Source organism: Hydra viridissima, unplaced genomic scaffold (assembly GCF_058129835.1).
Source record: "Hydra viridissima isolate aposymbiotic clone 2 unplaced genomic scaffold, HvirCarnegie_v1 scaffold_3, whole genome shotgun sequence".
In the NCBI taxonomy this organism is placed as follows: Eukaryota; Metazoa; Cnidaria; class Hydrozoa; order Anthoathecata; family Hydridae; genus Hydra; species Hydra viridissima.
The window spans coordinates 8,087,200-8,104,565 of record NW_028324302.1 but is presented as its reverse complement, the minus strand read 5'-3'; the positions used below and the strand labels follow the sequence as shown (position 1 = coordinate 8,104,565).

General features: G+C 27.5%; 2 protein-coding genes across 3 annotated transcripts; both read right to left on the bottom strand.

The window, feature by feature from the left end:
- Positions 1-23: 23 nt before the first annotated feature.
- Positions 24-823, bottom strand: LOC145180683 (uncharacterized). The gene has a single exon (XM_080055616.2). The coding sequence runs from the start codon at positions 821-823 to the stop codon at positions 98-100; it is 726 nt and encodes a 241-aa protein (XP_079911742.2). The 3' UTR covers positions 24-97.
- On the bottom strand, positions 24-16,849 carry LOC145202350 (uncharacterized). 2 transcript variants are annotated; one of them, XM_090080811.1, is made up of 11 exons: positions 16,514-16,817; positions 15,222-15,473; positions 10,260-10,378; positions 8,752-8,827; positions 6,168-6,219; positions 5,849-5,935; positions 5,366-5,623; positions 5,205-5,258; positions 4,044-4,126; positions 1,933-2,056; positions 24-1,664 (listed from the first exon to the last, which is right to left on the bottom strand). In XM_090080811.1, exons 1-6 carry the CDS (start codon positions 16,673-16,675, stop codon positions 5,862-5,864), a joined length of 735 nt encoding a protein of 244 aa, XP_089936937.1. In that variant the 5' UTR covers positions 16,676-16,817; the 3' UTR covers positions 24-1,664; positions 1,933-2,056; positions 4,044-4,126; positions 5,205-5,258; positions 5,366-5,623; positions 5,849-5,861. The 2 variants fall into 2 exon arrangements, with proteins under 2 accessions (XP_089936937.1, XP_089936938.1); XM_090080812.1 differs by lacking the exons at positions 1,933-2,056; positions 5,366-5,623 and having other exon boundaries at positions 1,550-1,664; positions 16,514-16,849.
- Positions 16,850-17,366: the final 517 nt, after the last annotated feature.

Here is a 17,366-nt window from a genome sequence, read left to right as displayed (position 1 = left end):
AATGAGTAATAAAAACAAAACTCTAATAAGTTATACCATATTAATAATTTTAAAAATTACTGGATTACTTCAATTTTCAAATATAAAGATCAAAAAACTACAATTCATCAAATAAATTTTTTTCCTTATTGCTTTCAAATAATTTATTTATTCCTATTTCAGAGTGAAAATAAATGTCTTTGATTACTTCTTCTGATACCTGTCTATGTGTTCTGTGCTTTGCTCTTTCTAACACCAAACTTAAAGGTACACTAGCAACTCTTTTCACTTTAATTTTATATCCTTTTTCTTTTAAACGCAGAATATATTCCTCCAATTCTTTATATTTAACACAAGTTCCTTCAGCAACAAAACTTATATTTTCATCAAGTAACCAGTCTGTGAGCTTTATTGATATCATTCTTGCAATTGGATAAAAAACATCAACTTTGTCTGGATGAAAACCATCAATCAGTTCCATAATTTCATCAGTATCAACAAAGCTATAATGCTGATAAAGTTCATACTGTCTAAAATCTCTATTGATAATAGTTGTTTTCCCTGAACACATAGCCCCAAGAACAAACACAGCTTCATAGTACTGCCTTTTTATCAAATATTTACTTTTCCATCTTTCTAAAATTTCTTTCTCAGACTGATGAAATGTAGAACTCAAATGATGGAAATCTGTCTGATAACTAAAACAGCGATATAACTCATGATTTATATTTTTTCCATAATGAAAATAGGCTTTGAATTTCCAAATCTCTCTTTCTGTTTTGACTGGGAAATACCAACAATGCAAAGGTACTTTGAATTTATTGAAATGTTTTATTGAATGCATTTCTTAACAGTCATAAGTTGCTAAGTAATTCCAAAAAAATTCACTATTTAACAAAAGCTTTAAAATATAATTTCAAATAAAATCAACAAAATATAAACAACAAATGTATATGTCCATGTCATAGTATATAATAAATAGCTTGATTTTAATGTATATGATAAACAAAAGTTGCAGTTTAGGTATTTCATTAACATTGATCATTCATTTATAGCTTAGATTTGGTTTTTACAATATTGATCAAGCTTCTTTTTTCATTAAGTTTGACAAAATGAAGAATTTATTGAAAAATCTCAAATTTTTAACTGTACTTTCATATTTTTATATCCATGCACCTAAATTTATTAACAATTAAAAGCCTAATTAAAAATACATTTAATAAACATGCAAAAATATGTAGGATTCAGATGTGTCCAAAAGAGGATATTTAAAATGGAAATCAGCTTTACGGTTTTTTCAAGTAATTCTTTTGGTGCTATGTTTTTAATAAGTTTTAAATGCTAAAGCACTTATTTATGGAAATTAATTTTCTACTCAGAACTGCATGTTTACCTTTCTTTGTTTATCGCGTATTTGTTTATAAATGCATATCAGTAAATCAAACATTTGAATAACAGAAAATAACATTTAAATTACAGCTTATACGTAATTAACTTTAAATTATTGAAGTCTATACATTATAGAAAATGCAATTGTAATTATTGAAAATTATATCAATGTAATTATTACGTTTGAGAATTACATTGCACGGCTTACAACATGGCTTGAGGTTATGTTTTGGTTTTCGATGTATAACTTTTACCCTATGAAAAACCCGCCAACTTTTTGCCGGAATGTTGTTTCGCTGGAAAAATAAAATTTAGATTTTTAATTAGTAAGGAAGATATTGCTTTTAAAAAGAAAACATAAGCACTTAAAGCTTACACCTAAAAGTCTAATTTGTAATAAACGGCCATTAGGCAACAATTGATTTTGTGCCGAATATAAAGTATTTGAAAGACTGAAATAATAACACTTCTGTCTAGAAGGGCGTCCTCATTTACAAAGCAGCAAGTGAATAAAACAACTTTTTAGTCATATAATGAGTTATTCTTAAAAAATAAGAAACATGCCATTGAGGGATTCTTGAGAAATCGGTCTATTTGCGAGAAATTGGGTAATATAATTCCCAACAACAACATTTGCTTTAAGGTGTACAACTGATAGCCAGTTCTCTGAATACTGATTCGTATAAATCTTGTAGGAATAAGACAAGAACAAAGTTTTACTAGAAGAACAACATTTAAACATTAAGCATTGATATTACAGGAAAATTATTTCTTTGAATAGCCCAATTTTTAAATTATAATCTACAGTGGTTTTCATAAATTTAGACGCACTCATATTTGAGAATTTAAATTTTTAGTTTTTTAACGATAAAATAATAACGAAAAAAGATTTCGGTTTAGTTTTTTTTCTATTTATTAGATAAATACATACAGAATGCAAAATTTAAAAAGAAATTTACAAAAAAAATACAAATACTAAGTAATATTTAGGTACAACTACATGGTGTTAAAAAAACAAGATAAAAAAAATTATTCATAAATTTAGACGCACGATCCATTAGGAGGCGTAATTTATGAACCAATCAATATTTTGTGTATCCGCCTTTTGCTTTAATACAACTAAGAACTCTTCTAGGCATAGACTCAACAAGATTTTTGCACATCGCTTCTGGGACCCTATACCAGGTCTCCTTAAGGACGTCCTTCAGCTGGCCAAGTGTGGAGATTTGAACCTTTGCAAATTCACGGTCAATTCAAGCCCAAATGTTTTCAATCGGGTTCAAATCAAGTGAATAAGGAGGCCACGGTATCATATGGACGCAGGAGCGGTTTCTTCACAGCAGAGTAGACTCCAATCTTGTATTTGATAAGTACTCGGCGGACTGTGCTTTGAGAAATAGATGTATTTCTCAAAGCACAGTTATTTTGGTTCCTTCTTTGATGTGAGCAATAATTTGCCATCTTTCAGCTTGAGTGATACGTCTTTTGTCCATTTTTCGCGGCTTTTTAGTGCAAAACTAACTTAACTTTTGTTTATTTATTAAATAATGATTAACTAATTCCAGGTAAGTCATATTTATATATGGTTTTTCGACAAAATCAATCAGTTTAGGCCTATTAATGAGAAATATGGGAAAAAAAACTACTAAATAACCATCAATTAACAAGATATAAGACTTTTTTTGATTGTGCGTCTAAATTTATGAATAAAGTAAAATCAAGCTTATCAATTAACTTTTTTGTGTTAATTGGTATAGAATGAGTAATAAACATCCTGTAAAAAAAATTAAGGTACTCTATAATAGAGTTTCACTTCCTCTTCTAATCTATATATCAAACATAGCGGTAGCACTTTTATTTTATTTTTATTTTAAGTATTTCTTACATATATGTAAAAAAATGAGTGCGTCTAAATTTATGAAAAACACTGTATAACCAGAAATAGAATTTATTATAATAAATAGAACTTTAGTAAAATTTCTATTTTATATAGAATTTATTACAATAAATAGAACTTTTTGAAAAGTAATATGATGAAAAATGATTAAAATACTATGATAAAAAAATGATCAAAACAATATGATGAAGAAGATGCCGTTCAAGTTTGTAAAAAGTACAAAACCAAGGTTAAAAGTTTTAAGCTTAGAGTTGAATTAGTGTCTTTAATGCCTATAAAAAATGCGTATTGCGCGTGCATACCCCGTTAACCAACTTAACGTTGCTTTAACGGGGGTGCGAAATCAATTTTTAATCTCAATCTCAAAGTTCTCTAAAAGGCATTTTGATATATTAAATGCGTGTTTAAGGAACCTGTGGGAGGGAGCTAAGAAAAAGGTAAAAAACACGGTTCAGAAAGAAATGATATATGTTCTAAAATTGCTGGTTGATGTCTATAGATGTGGAGGATCTGGAAGCTTAAAGGAAGGCAATACAGCATGTTATTATTTCAAATTTTCTCAGTGGTTTCAAATATTTTTAATCCATAGACGCTAGGTAATGAGCGTTGAGAAACTCTTTATAGGAAATTTTCCGAAGAATTTAGGATTGTCGACTTCTAAGCTTCTTCAAAATACCAATTGACTCCGTATAGTTTTTAAAATCTTCGATGTAAATATCAAAGATTTAAAATTTTTGGTGTAAACATTAAAGATTTAAAAAGTCAGAAAGGAGTTTACCTTTAATCACGAATTGGGCGAGAAGATTCCTCTGATCCTGTTATTTGCAATATGAGAAGATGCATGAGAAGATTCCTCTAATCCTGTTATTTGCAATATGAGATGCATTAGAATAAAAGTTAAAAGGGTTTTTATCATAATTTACATATGGTATGATAGGATTTTTAACATTTAGGTTGCAAAATTTTTTTTTTTTTTTGGTATAAGGAATATAAGGAATTCAAATCAAGAGTCGTAAATTTAATCCTAAATTCCTAAAAACCGCGTACACGCAAGTACAGGTGCAGTAAGGGTCTTTTGAATGTATAAACATAAACTTTATTTGTTCTAAACAACTTTTGACGTAAACGCGGTTCAAACTTTATTTTTTCCAAAATTCTCCATAAAGTTACTAAAAACTCAAGCCACTCTCCGCCTCTACATTCTTCAAAAACATTTCAAATGAATGAATCTTTGAACGATGAGACTTTACTATTAACCTGGTGTATTTTGTTACTATTAATACTGTGATAAAGGCTCAAATTTCCAACGCTCAACGACGCATTCGCATGTCATTCACTAGCAAATATTCGTTCGTATACCATTCATTTGTTTGTATTAATTATAAGAAATGCATCAATTTTTTTCTATTTCTTAAATGTTGTAACTTATAACATTAATTACTTTAAAGTGTAGCAGAATTCACTTAAATACTATACTTTGAGTATACATAAAGTTCTTGTTAGGACAAGTAATAGAAGACAAAAAAACATAAAGGAACTGCTTTAAAAATAAAGTCTAAATTAAATCTAATTCCAAACAATTAGAAAAAAATTAACTTTTTTTTTGTTCAAAGAAACTAGAAATTAGTTCTTTTCACTCTCAACACTGTTTTGCTGATGTTTCTCATTCTCTGTTTCAATTTGTTCAGAGATTCTTTTGTTAGTCCATGCCATATTAGACTGACAAAACACCAACATAAGAATATTTTTAGGGTCAAGATTGTCTCTGACTAGTAACAAACTGATATTGCCGGAATAAATGAATTTTTAGATTCAGTGCAACTTTTTTTATCAGTGCAACTTTTTTTTTAGTGTAACTTTTTAGCACCAATTTTATAAACGATCAATGCTATTTGACCGTTTTTAAACGATGGAGAACGAACGTTACACTGATGCTTACCGTATGGTTAGACAAATGATGCTGAGAATGCGCTGGACATCCAAATAATGTACACTAGAAAAAAAAGCCTCAAAATTGTGAAAATTGTAAAGTGAAGTTGCAGAACAAAGCCAGCTCCTTAAAGATATTTAAACACAGTGTATACAATATTTTGCACGTACAATTGTTCTCACAATGGATGACAAGGTGTTGAGGATTCAGAGCACTGTTTAGAGCTGTTTTGGAAGAATAAACAAGATTTTTTGCGTCGGTATGTGACATATGATGAAATATGAATCCATCATTACAGTCCAGAGTTATGTCGGCAGTCCGCTGAGTCGAAAATAGCGAATGAAAGTTCTCAAAAGATACAACTCCCAGCAGGAAAGATTCTGACAAGTATCTTTTGGAATACGCAGGACACAATATTCACCGATTATCTGGCAAAGGGAAAAATCACCAATAGTGTATATTACACAGTGTTATTGAATTGATTAAATACTGTCAAATATTGTCAATCAAAAAGAAACATGACAAATGTTCTCTTTTATCAAATAAACGCAGAATGTGAAATGTCGATGGCTACGATCGCAAAACTGAATAAAAAAAGCTTCCGATTCGCCATTCAACTCACTTTGCAGGTCTAGCCCCCCAGTGATTATTACCTCTTCGCAAGTCTTAAAAGAATGCTATTCGACGCAGATTATGTCGAATAGGAAACTGAAGCGTTTTTCGGAGGTCTCGACAAATCCCTTTACAAGAAAGGCATGTAAATGTTAGAAAAGTATTAGAATTAATAACTCTTCAAAGAGATTATGTTGATAAATAAAGTCAAATTTAGCAAAAAGTCTTGCACTCATTAAAAACGCTGAAGTCATTTAAAAATCTTCAAAAAAGCTACAACAATATAAAAGTATAAAATACATTTATCAATCATAATACAATATAAAAATATAAAATATATTTATCAATCATAATACAAACTCAAGTATGCTTCTTTTAACTTTATCTTTTTGATATCTTTTTCCGACTTGAGCTAAAAGTAAATTTACAAAACAAACCTTAGTTTTTAAATACCATAATAGGAAAAAATAGTCACAAATAAAAAATATTTCTACTATTCATTCGTTCTTAATACAAAACCATTAAGCCTTTTGCCGGAAATTCAAATAAATTTGTTTTATAAACAACTGAGGAATTTTTGCCTAGTAAAACAATAAATTCAAATTTAGTTACACTTCTGCAATAATAATTCTGGCGCCGTTTTTTCCAAAGTTTTATTTAATATTTAATTAAAAACACTCTGAAAACTTAATATCATCAACTCGTAAAATTTTGCGCTGCTGTAGATAAAATAATATCAGATACATACAAAGTCAGAGATTTAATGACAAAAGTGAACAATTAAGTGCTAAAAAAAACAACATCTGCTTTTTAGATTTAGATGAAAACTTAATAAATTTAACTTTAAGATTCTAGCAACTCAGTTTTAAGCAAAAAAAGGTTGGTCTATCAAAAACATTTAAGACTTAGATGTTTGCGCAGCAACTTTTATTGATAGCAAATAATTAAATGTTGTCAATAACATCAAAGAAAGGCTTCGGTGTTAAAATATGGGAATTTAGGCATATACATTTAAACGTGAACTCACCAAAATTATCTCAGGAAACCAATAAACCGTCTGTGTTTTTATAGATGAGTATTTGGGACAACGTTTCTTAAACAAAGACTTGGCGTTTCTTAAAAAAATTACTAGCAAGTAGTAATCACAGAAGTAGTAAAAAAACGACATGTATTATGCAATACTGCAATGCAATAATGTATTATGCCATTTTTTTTACTACTTCTTATCTTTTCCTTATCGTTTCTTGAATCAAGACGAAAAAATGATTTTTTTAAATCAAGCTTTGTAAAAAAGAATTATCGAAAGCTATCATCGTACATATTGATGCAAACAAAAAATTGAAATTTATTAATCAAAAAATTAAATTTCTTTTGGGAGTATAAATTTTTGGTAGATTATAGGGGAGACCAGGGCTGGTTGGCTACGTTTTTAGTTTTTGAGTATGTGCATTTCTGGATAAAATTTTTTGAAAATATCAAACTGCAGTTCAAAAGAATGTGAATTTGAAAAGCATGTTCAAGTGTCAAACATCACAAAAGGAAAAATATTTGCCTACTAACCCCGGGCAGGGGTAAGTTGCCAACATTCGGGGTAAGCTGGCACACCATGTAAAAAGAGACAGATTTAGAAAAATTAAGCATCTTCACCATGTGCAATCTTTTTTAGCAAAAATTGTTAATAGTTTTCACCCAATAATTAATTTGACCTTACCTTTTTTGCCCTTAAGCCAATATAATAATTTAGAACAAGATTAAATATCATGAAAAAAAGTAAAAACAAAACAAAATTTTAAAGCTAATTAACTTAATTTTTATATTAATATGAACAGTAACAATTATACTACTAATCATCATAATTACAGTTGTCACACATATAAGATAATGTGTTTCCAATTATGTAGGACTCCTGAGCCTAAAAGTGACATTTAATGCACTGAATACAGATTTTCTCAGGTCTACTTTTAGAAAAGGTACAACATAAACTAAACAAGAACATTTCTCATCATCAAAGTTATTTTTCATAATTGAGATTTTTTTTTTTTCATTAAGCATATGCTTCTTTTACAAATTGGCTTTTTACTCATCTCAACTTTAAATTTGTTAAACTTTTTTTTATTTTTTTTTTTATTTTCCATATCTAACTTTTTCTCCTTTTAACATTGATGTGCTACCTTTCTTATTGCCCTTTTTATTTAAAACTACTTTTTTTTTTACTTCAACTTTTTTGAATGGTCTCAAATTTTCAGGAGTTATAATTACAGTTGGCTTGTCTGCAGTCAGTACATCATTGTTGTCTGAAGATGAAATATGGCAATATGGCTTTAAATCTTTTGAGCAATTAGCTTATGGCTTCTAGTGTATGCAGGCATAAAATCATGTTCACTGAAAATGTTAAAATTTAGTGGATCTCCAAAAATGTGAAATATCAAAAAATGAAAAATGTGACAGGTTAGAGTGAACCTTACAAAACATCGATTAGAATTTTCTTGCAGTTAATGTAATTGCTTTTTAAAACTTTCTTTGTACATGAGGTAATTGTCCTGATACAAAACTGGAAGACAAATTCTGGAAATATCTGGTGGAAAACTCCCAAGTTTTCTGTACCCAACTACCTTTGGTCTCCCCTACTCATAAATAATTCTATTTTTAGGTTGCATTATACTTTTAGAAAAGTATAACCTAAAATTAGGAGTAAAAATTTTCACTTAATGTGCTATTGTACACTGCATGCTGAAATTTAATATGTATATGAATAAAATATGTATGAACAAATAATAATTTTTTCAAAAATCTTTCTTGAAGCACCCCAGTATACGTCAGTATAAAGTATTAATCTATATTCATCTTTATAAGAGTGCCTCTGAAATTCCACCCATGATAAAACAGACCTTATTAACTATACTTGCAATCAAACTCAAGAAGCAAATAAAACAGCAATTATTACCCTCAGCTTTGCATTTGTTGCCTCGTGAAAATGAATGTCACTACAATCTCTGACTTTAAAGAATTGTGAAAACAATCTAGAAAAAAATAGCAAATAACAATAAATAAAATTTACACACAAAAAAAAAAAAAAACATACAGAAGCACTCAAAAAATTTTAAACTGGACTTATGTCAGAACTTTGGCTAAGTCTATGCTTCAGCCAGTCAAAAACACAGACTTTATTAGATGTGAACCAACTTTTGCAACCTTTAAAATGTTTTTAGAGTCATTACCATGCTGGAAACACCATTATTGACATATTTTTACTTAAAGATGTGGTAGCACATAAATTTTTATCAAGTTAGTATAGTAATTAGCATCTACAATGCCCTCGATTTGAACTAATGGCCCTATCTCAGGAAAAATATTCCCACACCATGACACTACCACCTTTGTGTTTTTTGGTTGGCATGGTGTACCAGGGATCATTTTTTTTGTTTTTTGGTTATCTAGCATATTTAATACCAGCAGATGAAAACAAATTATATTTACTTTGATCACTACACAATACTCTACTCCAAACTTGTTTAGTCAATCGTAAATGCTCTTTGGCAAGTTTTAGTCTAGCTATTTGGTTCTTTTCTTAAATAAATTGTCGCCAGATTTTTTTAAAGTTGAATCAAATTTTTTAACTTCAGAGTACTTGTTATATTCAGAAGTAATCTGTAGTGCAGTAAGGCAACCATCACCTTTTGACAATTAATATAGCTGAGGGTCATCTCTTTCAGTAGTTTTTATTGGTTGAGTTAATATAGGTTTTGTTTCTAAAGTTCTCCTGTCTACTTTTATTGATTCATTCACATACTTGCTGATTGGATACTCCAAATTGACAAGCAGCTTTCACTTTTGTGATTCCATGATTATTAACAGCATTTAATACTGAATTACAAAGATCTTCACCATACTCCTTATGTTTTCCATTTTTGAATGTGATTTTAATAAATTTCAATAAAATTTACTGAAAAAATTCTATGTAAATATAGGAACTTTTAAAAAAATAATTCTAAAATTAAGAGTAAAAATATTTTGGAACTAACATTTTCAAAAAACATAAAAAAACTGAATGTAATTATTTATTAAAACAAAAGAACTTCTACCAATTAAAACTACATTTATACAGGGGTACATTTTTATGGGTGTACATTCCACAAACAAAGAATGGTTTAAATGCTCTCCTTTAAAAAGTTATTGGATTAAAAAACGATAGTAAAAATACTTTTGATTGCTACCATTTCTTATTTTATGAAAATACCAGAATAAAAGTATTATATACTTATTACAAACTCATCTGTTTTAATTTATAAGTGAACAGCATCCACAATATGAGAAAGTAAGTTAAAACCTTGTTAACAAATGCAAAGCTCTCTGAAATATTTCAAAATACTTTTAAAGTTGATGAAACTTATAATGATTCTGAAACAAAAGATTAATTCCTGATAAATGATTTAGGTATAAAGGAAATAATACCTTTTATGCTCTTCCTCTGGCAGATTTTTTTTAAAAATGTCATAACAAGGTCGACACAAACTCTTATTCTTGCTGTTTTTATAGTAATCACCAATTGGCTCATTTAAGCAATTGGTACACTAAATAAAAAATATTATAAACAAAACAAAATAGTTTCATACACCATATGCAAAAAATGAAAGTGGTATATATCTATATACAAAGTATTATCATATTAAACCAAAATTATAACACAGAATGTGGTAGATAATATTTAAATGATTTAAATTTTAATCTATGAAGTCCTCATTAATCAAAGTCTGCCATTTGATGCCTTTTTATGCTGAAAGTAAATTCAGATAAAAGCTTATCAGCCTTAAAGCTGATTGACAACATCTACATGCTGTGATATACATAACTTATGAGTTACAAGATTATCATAAAAATGAATACTCTGGCCAGTCTAACTGAATTAAAAAACAATTGAACAGTGCTGTGCTACCAGGAGTATACTAGATAAGGCTGTGCAAGAGGGATTCTTGTGTATAAATTGGTAAATTGACTAATTGGTTTTTTTTTTTGAAACATAAATATTTTGCACATATAAATTTTAATAGAAAGATTGATATATTTACAAATATCTATCAGATAGTCTTAAGAAAACATAGTTTTCTTGAGACTATTTAAGAGATATTTGTAAGTATATCAATATATCATAGCTCAATTATCCAATGAACCTGTTAAAACTACATTTTCTTGAGACAATCTGCAGTAATACTTTATTGACACCTGGACAATTATTCATGAGTGAGAAATTTTTAATTAAAAAAAATTTCCTAAAAGGACAAAAGTCATAAAGCATGCAAATTCGAAATCACATAATTGTGATATCTCCACTTGATCATTGATTTTTAACCCTAATAAAATGATTTGTAGATTTATAAAATTTAAAAAGGAAAGATTTAAGTGGAACATCTTCCATACAGTGGCCTAGTAATGTTCAGAGATATTAGTAATATTATAATATTTTTAATAAAGATGTAGAGAAGGTTTTTTGGAAATTTTAAATTTCTAGAAGACATCAACAAGTCTAATATTTTTAGAGAGAGCCATTTTTCTGGAACTAAACCCTTTCAAGTTACATAGCATAACTAGAAAGGGTTAAAACTGCATAAAATATCTTTGAATTTTTATCTAACTTAGTTAATTTTTGTTATAATTAATCATCTTCAAAATGGAATGGAACTTTTTGAACTAATTGAAATAAAATAGTAGAAGACAATCAAGAATCTTCAAACAAAAGTTTTAAAAAAAAGTTTTTTCTTATACAAGATTAGAGTTTGAAAATCAGAAATACTATCTTTAAATAGATTTAAAAAAAAAAAAAATTAAATCAGCTTCTGAAACTCTACACCTTGCAACAAAGGAGCCAAATAGTCTTTCTGTCAAGACATTATTCTCACTTTAGGCCTGTAATATTAAGTGATATTAAGGCAGAAACAGCTTGCAGTATTATAAGAAGCTCTAAAAATAAGGACAATTTATTAGAACTTTTTTTGATGTTAAAGAAATATGTCCAGTGGAGAAATGAAAAAAATTGATTATTGTAAATATGTGCTAAAATTAATTCAATCAACACTTTTTTATTCAAGAAGAGTATCTTAAGAAGTTAAAAAATGATACAGAAGGAGGGCTTTTAAAGATTTTTCTAAATAATACAGTTCTGTTTAGATACATGCATCTATTCCTAAAGAATAGATTTTTCAAGTAAAATTTAAAATGATCAAGTTTTTGATTTTTTTAAAAAACTTGTTTATTAGTAACAAAATGATGCATAATTTTATCAAGGTTTATAAAATTTTATTTAAATAGCAATGTATTTATAAAGTAACCATGAATTTCTTCAAAACCAGCAATTTAGTTTAGACTCATTACTTTAATTGGATATTTTTTGAAATAACTATTAATCTTTTAACTTTTTTTGAAAATTAATCATTAATTAGTGTTTAAATGACAAAACTAAAACTTTTATTTTTAAAAAAAAAAAAAAAAAAAAAAAAAAAAACAAAAAACAGATTTAGCTACAATAATTCAAGTTGGTAAACCTTGGTAAATAAAGTAGTTTAACTATAAATTGTAAAACACAAGTGATTTTCAAACAGAGATGGAATACCTTTAATAAAAGACGAGGAATACCTTTCAAAGTTTTGTATACCAAGGATACAGGAAGGTGAAGGATCTGGTAGAATCTGGGGATGTATTTCCCATAATAGTAACAGATGTTGAAATATTTACACAAGTCAAATCAACCAATTCATCAACACAAAAACACTGTAAAATGGCTTTTACCATCTGCAACTTATGATGGTAGCCAAAACCGGTATATTTCAACAAGACAGAGAACTCTTCGCACAGTGAAACTAATTTCTCAATGTTTCATTAAGAATAATTTAACAATCATACAACAGTGTGCAAGATCACCTGATCTCAACCTTATTGAAAATATTTAGTCATGGATATACAGAAAAATGGTAACTAACATATCACATTAATGAAGGACCTCTATCATAATACATCTATTTTTAATTGTTACATTTGAAATAATGCATTTACCATTATCTACTTTTCTTTTTTAGTTTTTTGTTTTTATAAAATAAAAGAGTATATAGAAGCATTTTTTTAAAATAGTATACAAGGATTTTTTTAAATAGTTTAATAAGTATTGAATAAATTTAAAAAATAACTTTTTTGATATCTTAATCCATTCAAATGCAAATTTACAAAAGCTATCATTTTTGTTATAAAACTGCAACCACGTGTAAATATACTAGGGCAACTGTATAACAACTAACAGATCTTCAAGATTCTTCAGCTAAAAAAATCTGGAGGTATCCAGAGACATAAATAAGTTAAAGTCTAAGAAAAAATGTATCATAGGATGACAAAAAGGTCCAAATCCCAGTCAAAACCAGAAATGCTATGGCTGGTTTTAATGTAGATGGTAATATTGAGAAAAATTACTTGCTCTACAAAGTTATTATTAATTGTACAGGGATTTTTACTAAAAATCTTTCTAAAAATACAATTATTTTCCTGTAAATTTTTTAATCATGTTTTAGTGTTCCTCATAAATTCTTCTTATAAAAATCTTAAAGTTAGCAACTTTTTCAAAAACACTTAGGCACTGACATGGATTTTTTTTCTGCTAACTGGTAAAATTGATTGCAAAATGATAAATTCAGAAATAAATACTATTGATCCTGATTATTGATAAAGTTGTTGAACTTGGCAAAAAGAAAAAAATAGAGCATGTCTTCTCCTTTATATAAATTTTTTGTACACATTTAGAGATTTTTCAGTTAAACTTAAGTAGTAATAAACTAAGTAGTAAACTTAAGTAATGCTACTATTGATAATTAGTTGAAAAATTAGTTGAAAAATTAGTTGAAAATTAGTTGAAAATTAGTTGAAAAATTAGTTGAAATAAGTTGAAAAAATTAGTTGAACGCATATCTTAGATGATTAAATTTTCCATAATGAAATTTTGAGATTGATTTATATTGATGATTATTGATTTATATTGATTTATATTGATTTATATTGATGATTATTGATTTATATTGAAAAATCAATAAAAATCAATAATCATCAATATAAATCAATAAAAATCAATAAAAATAACTTAAGTAATTGGATAAAAACAGATCCCTTGCTTCAAGCACTTTTTGACTGACTCCCAGAGATGAATTTTGAAACCAAACATTTTCCCTTTGGAATTGTAGACTATTGCCATTTTAAGCAATAAAAGTAAAATAAGTAAAATTATTGATTTATGCTACTGATTTAAAGAGATAAAATTGGTAATAGATTATAGTAAAGCTTAATCACATGTCTTTTAACTAAAACAGATTAAATAAAATTATATTATTAAAGATGTTTGTAATTAAGATGTGATATCAAAAATTTTGCTTACAAATAACTTATACTTAAATGAAACTCCGAACTTAAACTGCTAACTTAAATGAAACTTTAGTTCTTTTCTCCTTTATTGCAAAAAAGTTTAAAAGAAATGAAAATGTTAACAAAATGACATGATACTGCGCAACAACTTTCAATATAAACTGAGTGATTAACATTAAGTTACAACAAATATGAGTTGTAGATCCAAGACTCTTAATGATATTTCTTTTCATATTTTGTTAACTTATCCACATGCTTTAATGTTGTTTTAGTGTCATCTTGAAGTAATATATCAGGGACTAAGTTCTTATCACAAATAAAACAAGCTTACTTCTCTATTTAGCTTTTCAAACTGAAAACTCTAATGCTATCTTTCACTTTTCCTAACCAGCTTTTCACTCTATAGGGTATTAAAGCTGTCATTAGAAGCAGAAACTTTGAATAGTATAACTTCTTTATTGTCTTCAGAAAAAAAAACCAAAAATTACAACCATTACTACAACAAAATATTTGATTTCTTGAAATGTACAACTTAACACATTTTAAGAAATCAATTGAAAAATATGTATATCAACTAAATGACCTATGTAAGGGATAATCTGAAGACTTATTGATCAGTCTGTAAAAGTATCAATTTTTTTATTTTTTTCAGAACCTGTGTTAAACTTCTGTATTGAAATTTACAAAGCATTTTTTAGCATTTTCTTCACAATATTAAAAGTGGTTAACATATAAAAATAATGACTAGATTTTTTTTTTTTTTTTAAAGTAAGCATGTAAGACATTTTTTGGGTGGTTCAATTATCAACAATACTGATATTATTTTGATGAAATTCAAGCTATTTCCAGGTCTGTGCAAAATGACCACAAAAAATGCCAGAAACCAGTGCATACCACTTTATCTAAGCTTTAGATAAACAATTCATGTTACCATTCATGTTTATTAAGTGTTATCTTAGATGTAACAGATTTTCTCAAAATAAACAGATATTATCATACCAGAAAATTAAAACTATAACTTACCATATCTTTAAGATCATTTTTGCAAATAACTTTAATAGATGTCCGAAGTGTTTGAGGACCACCAAAAGAACAATAAAATTGAATTTTTCTGTTACAAGGTATATCATGATTATAAGTACCAGGTCCAGGTGTTGTCTCTTGTTTTATTTTTGGAAACCTTGAGGTGCCACATTGAAATGGTTTTACTGTAAGTGTTTTTCTCTTTTGCTCACTTACAATTGGTCGGTTAACTGAAGATCCTGGTTTATTTTCCTAATAAAAAATCACAAAGTTTTTCATAATTAACACCATCTTTATACTTAATAAAAGCTAATTTAAAAATTTCACCTTGCTGCATGTATAAAATTAAGGCCATTTGTTATCAGAAAAGACTGATAATATGTAAATTTTAATTTAAAAAAGTGAATTAACACATAAAATTAGCATATAATAACTTTTTAAAACATCTTCACAGCACCATATTTGGAACTTTTTTTACAAGCTGTTTTTTCTTTTCTTGCAATCTTAAATGTGGCTTCCTAAAAAATATCCTAAAACTATAATTATTTTAAAAAGTGTAGTTAAAATTCATCTTACTTAAAAAATTTATGTTAAGCATTTAAACTTATACTAAATAATTTTTATTTCTAAAATTTTAAGTTCATGTTCTTGTTAGTTATATAAAGGTTGATAATATCTTCTTTAAATTCATAGTACTATTTTTGAGAAATACAAGACTTATGCATAGGCTGTTAAGTAGAAGCAAATTTTTATAGTGTTAACTTATTTTGAACAGATATTTTATATCATCTGTTAAATTAAAACTTAGTAAGGGACAATTTCAACTTTCAAAGAAAAACAGATTTGAACCACTGAAATTTCATATACAATTTTTAGAACTTTTTTTTGGTGCATTATAAAAACCATTCCTATATGTTTGTAAACAACTTCATAAAAAATAAAAAGGATTTTCAAAAACGTATACATTTAGCACTTCACACCAATTAACTTATGTGTATGATTTTATTTTAATTTTTAAAGCTAAAAATAATATTAATTTATACAAACAACAGTGTTAATAATGTTTTTCTTTATATCGTTAGAAATTTTTTATATATAAAATGTAAAATATATAAATTATTTACTGTCTTCCAATTTCATTGCTATCTCTTTTTATGAATAATTCATTGTAAAAGTACCTACTCAAATTTAAAGTGATAGACAAATCTTTCTGATGTAGCAAAATTGACATACTTCTAGAATTTATACTAATGAGAAGTACATTACATCATATGCTATTATAAATTGCCTACCTTATCATTTTTATGGAATACAACTCCAACATTAGAAATATCTTCCAAAACGTATTCTTTGTTAATTCTACTAAATAGCATTTTCAAGGAAGTTCTTGAACCAACCTTGTTTGAAATATATCTTTTGAATTTACTTTTTACGAAGAGAAACTGTATACACATACGCAAACTTGAAAATTTAATTGTTTCGAATAATTAAAAAAAACAAAAAGTTTTTTTTCTTTTTCTTATAAGGATATAATCATGATTCACACTAGGTTATTAGCTTAAAAACGTGGCCATTATAAATGGAAGATTTGTTGCCTTTGGCAACAGTTAACAAATGGAGTTCTCGCTTGTTTCCCCTTCATCCGCAAAAAATGAATGTCCTAAAAAAACTTAAAATGGTCACTACAATCAAAAAAAATCCGAAGATTTTTTTACGTAAAAACGAGATTTTGCGAAGGCTAAGTAAAGTAATTTTCTTGCTCAGGAATATATTTCTCAAATATAAACTTCTAAAATGCTTTTCAAAATTGCTTGTGGGACAAGTTTTTCCCTTAAAATACCTAAATGTTTTTACTGTTCATTGCATTGGCTTCGGATGTGTTATCATTAGTTAAAGTATACTTTAAAGTCGCACTCTTACCGTATGATGATAAGATTAGTAGATCGGTAGTTGGTAGATTTATTTGTATAGGATTGTCCTAACCTTTGTCTTAAAAACTAGCGATCTGTTAATTGAACACTTCAAATACTCTTTTACAAGACTTTGTGAAGCGACTTCAGAATTACCAAGTGGCAGTTTCAGACAGAGTTTAGAGCAGATTTCTCAGAATTAAAAATTATTCAAAGCCAAAAGTTTTGATAAAAA

What these genes read in the sequence shown, in the direction of transcription:
- LOC145202350 (XM_090080812.1), bottom strand. Translation starts at nt 16,675, where the DNA reads ATGTGTATACAGTTTCTCTTCGTAAAAAGTAAATTCAAAAGATATATT. An exon ending in CCAGAGGAAGAGCATAAAAG is followed by an intron (nt 8,828 to 10,259) that starts GTATTATTTCCT and finishes ATTTTTTTCTAG; the next exon opens with ATTGTTTTCACAATTCTTTA. An exon ending in GTTAAAAGAAGCATACTTGA is followed by an intron (nt 5,936 to 6,167) that starts GTTTGTATTATG and finishes TTTCTTGTAAAG; the next exon opens with GGATTTGTCGAGACCTCCGA.
- LOC145180683 (XM_080055616.2), bottom strand. Translation starts at nt 823, where the DNA reads ATGCATTCAATAAAACATTTCAATAAATTCAAAGTACCTTTGCATTGT.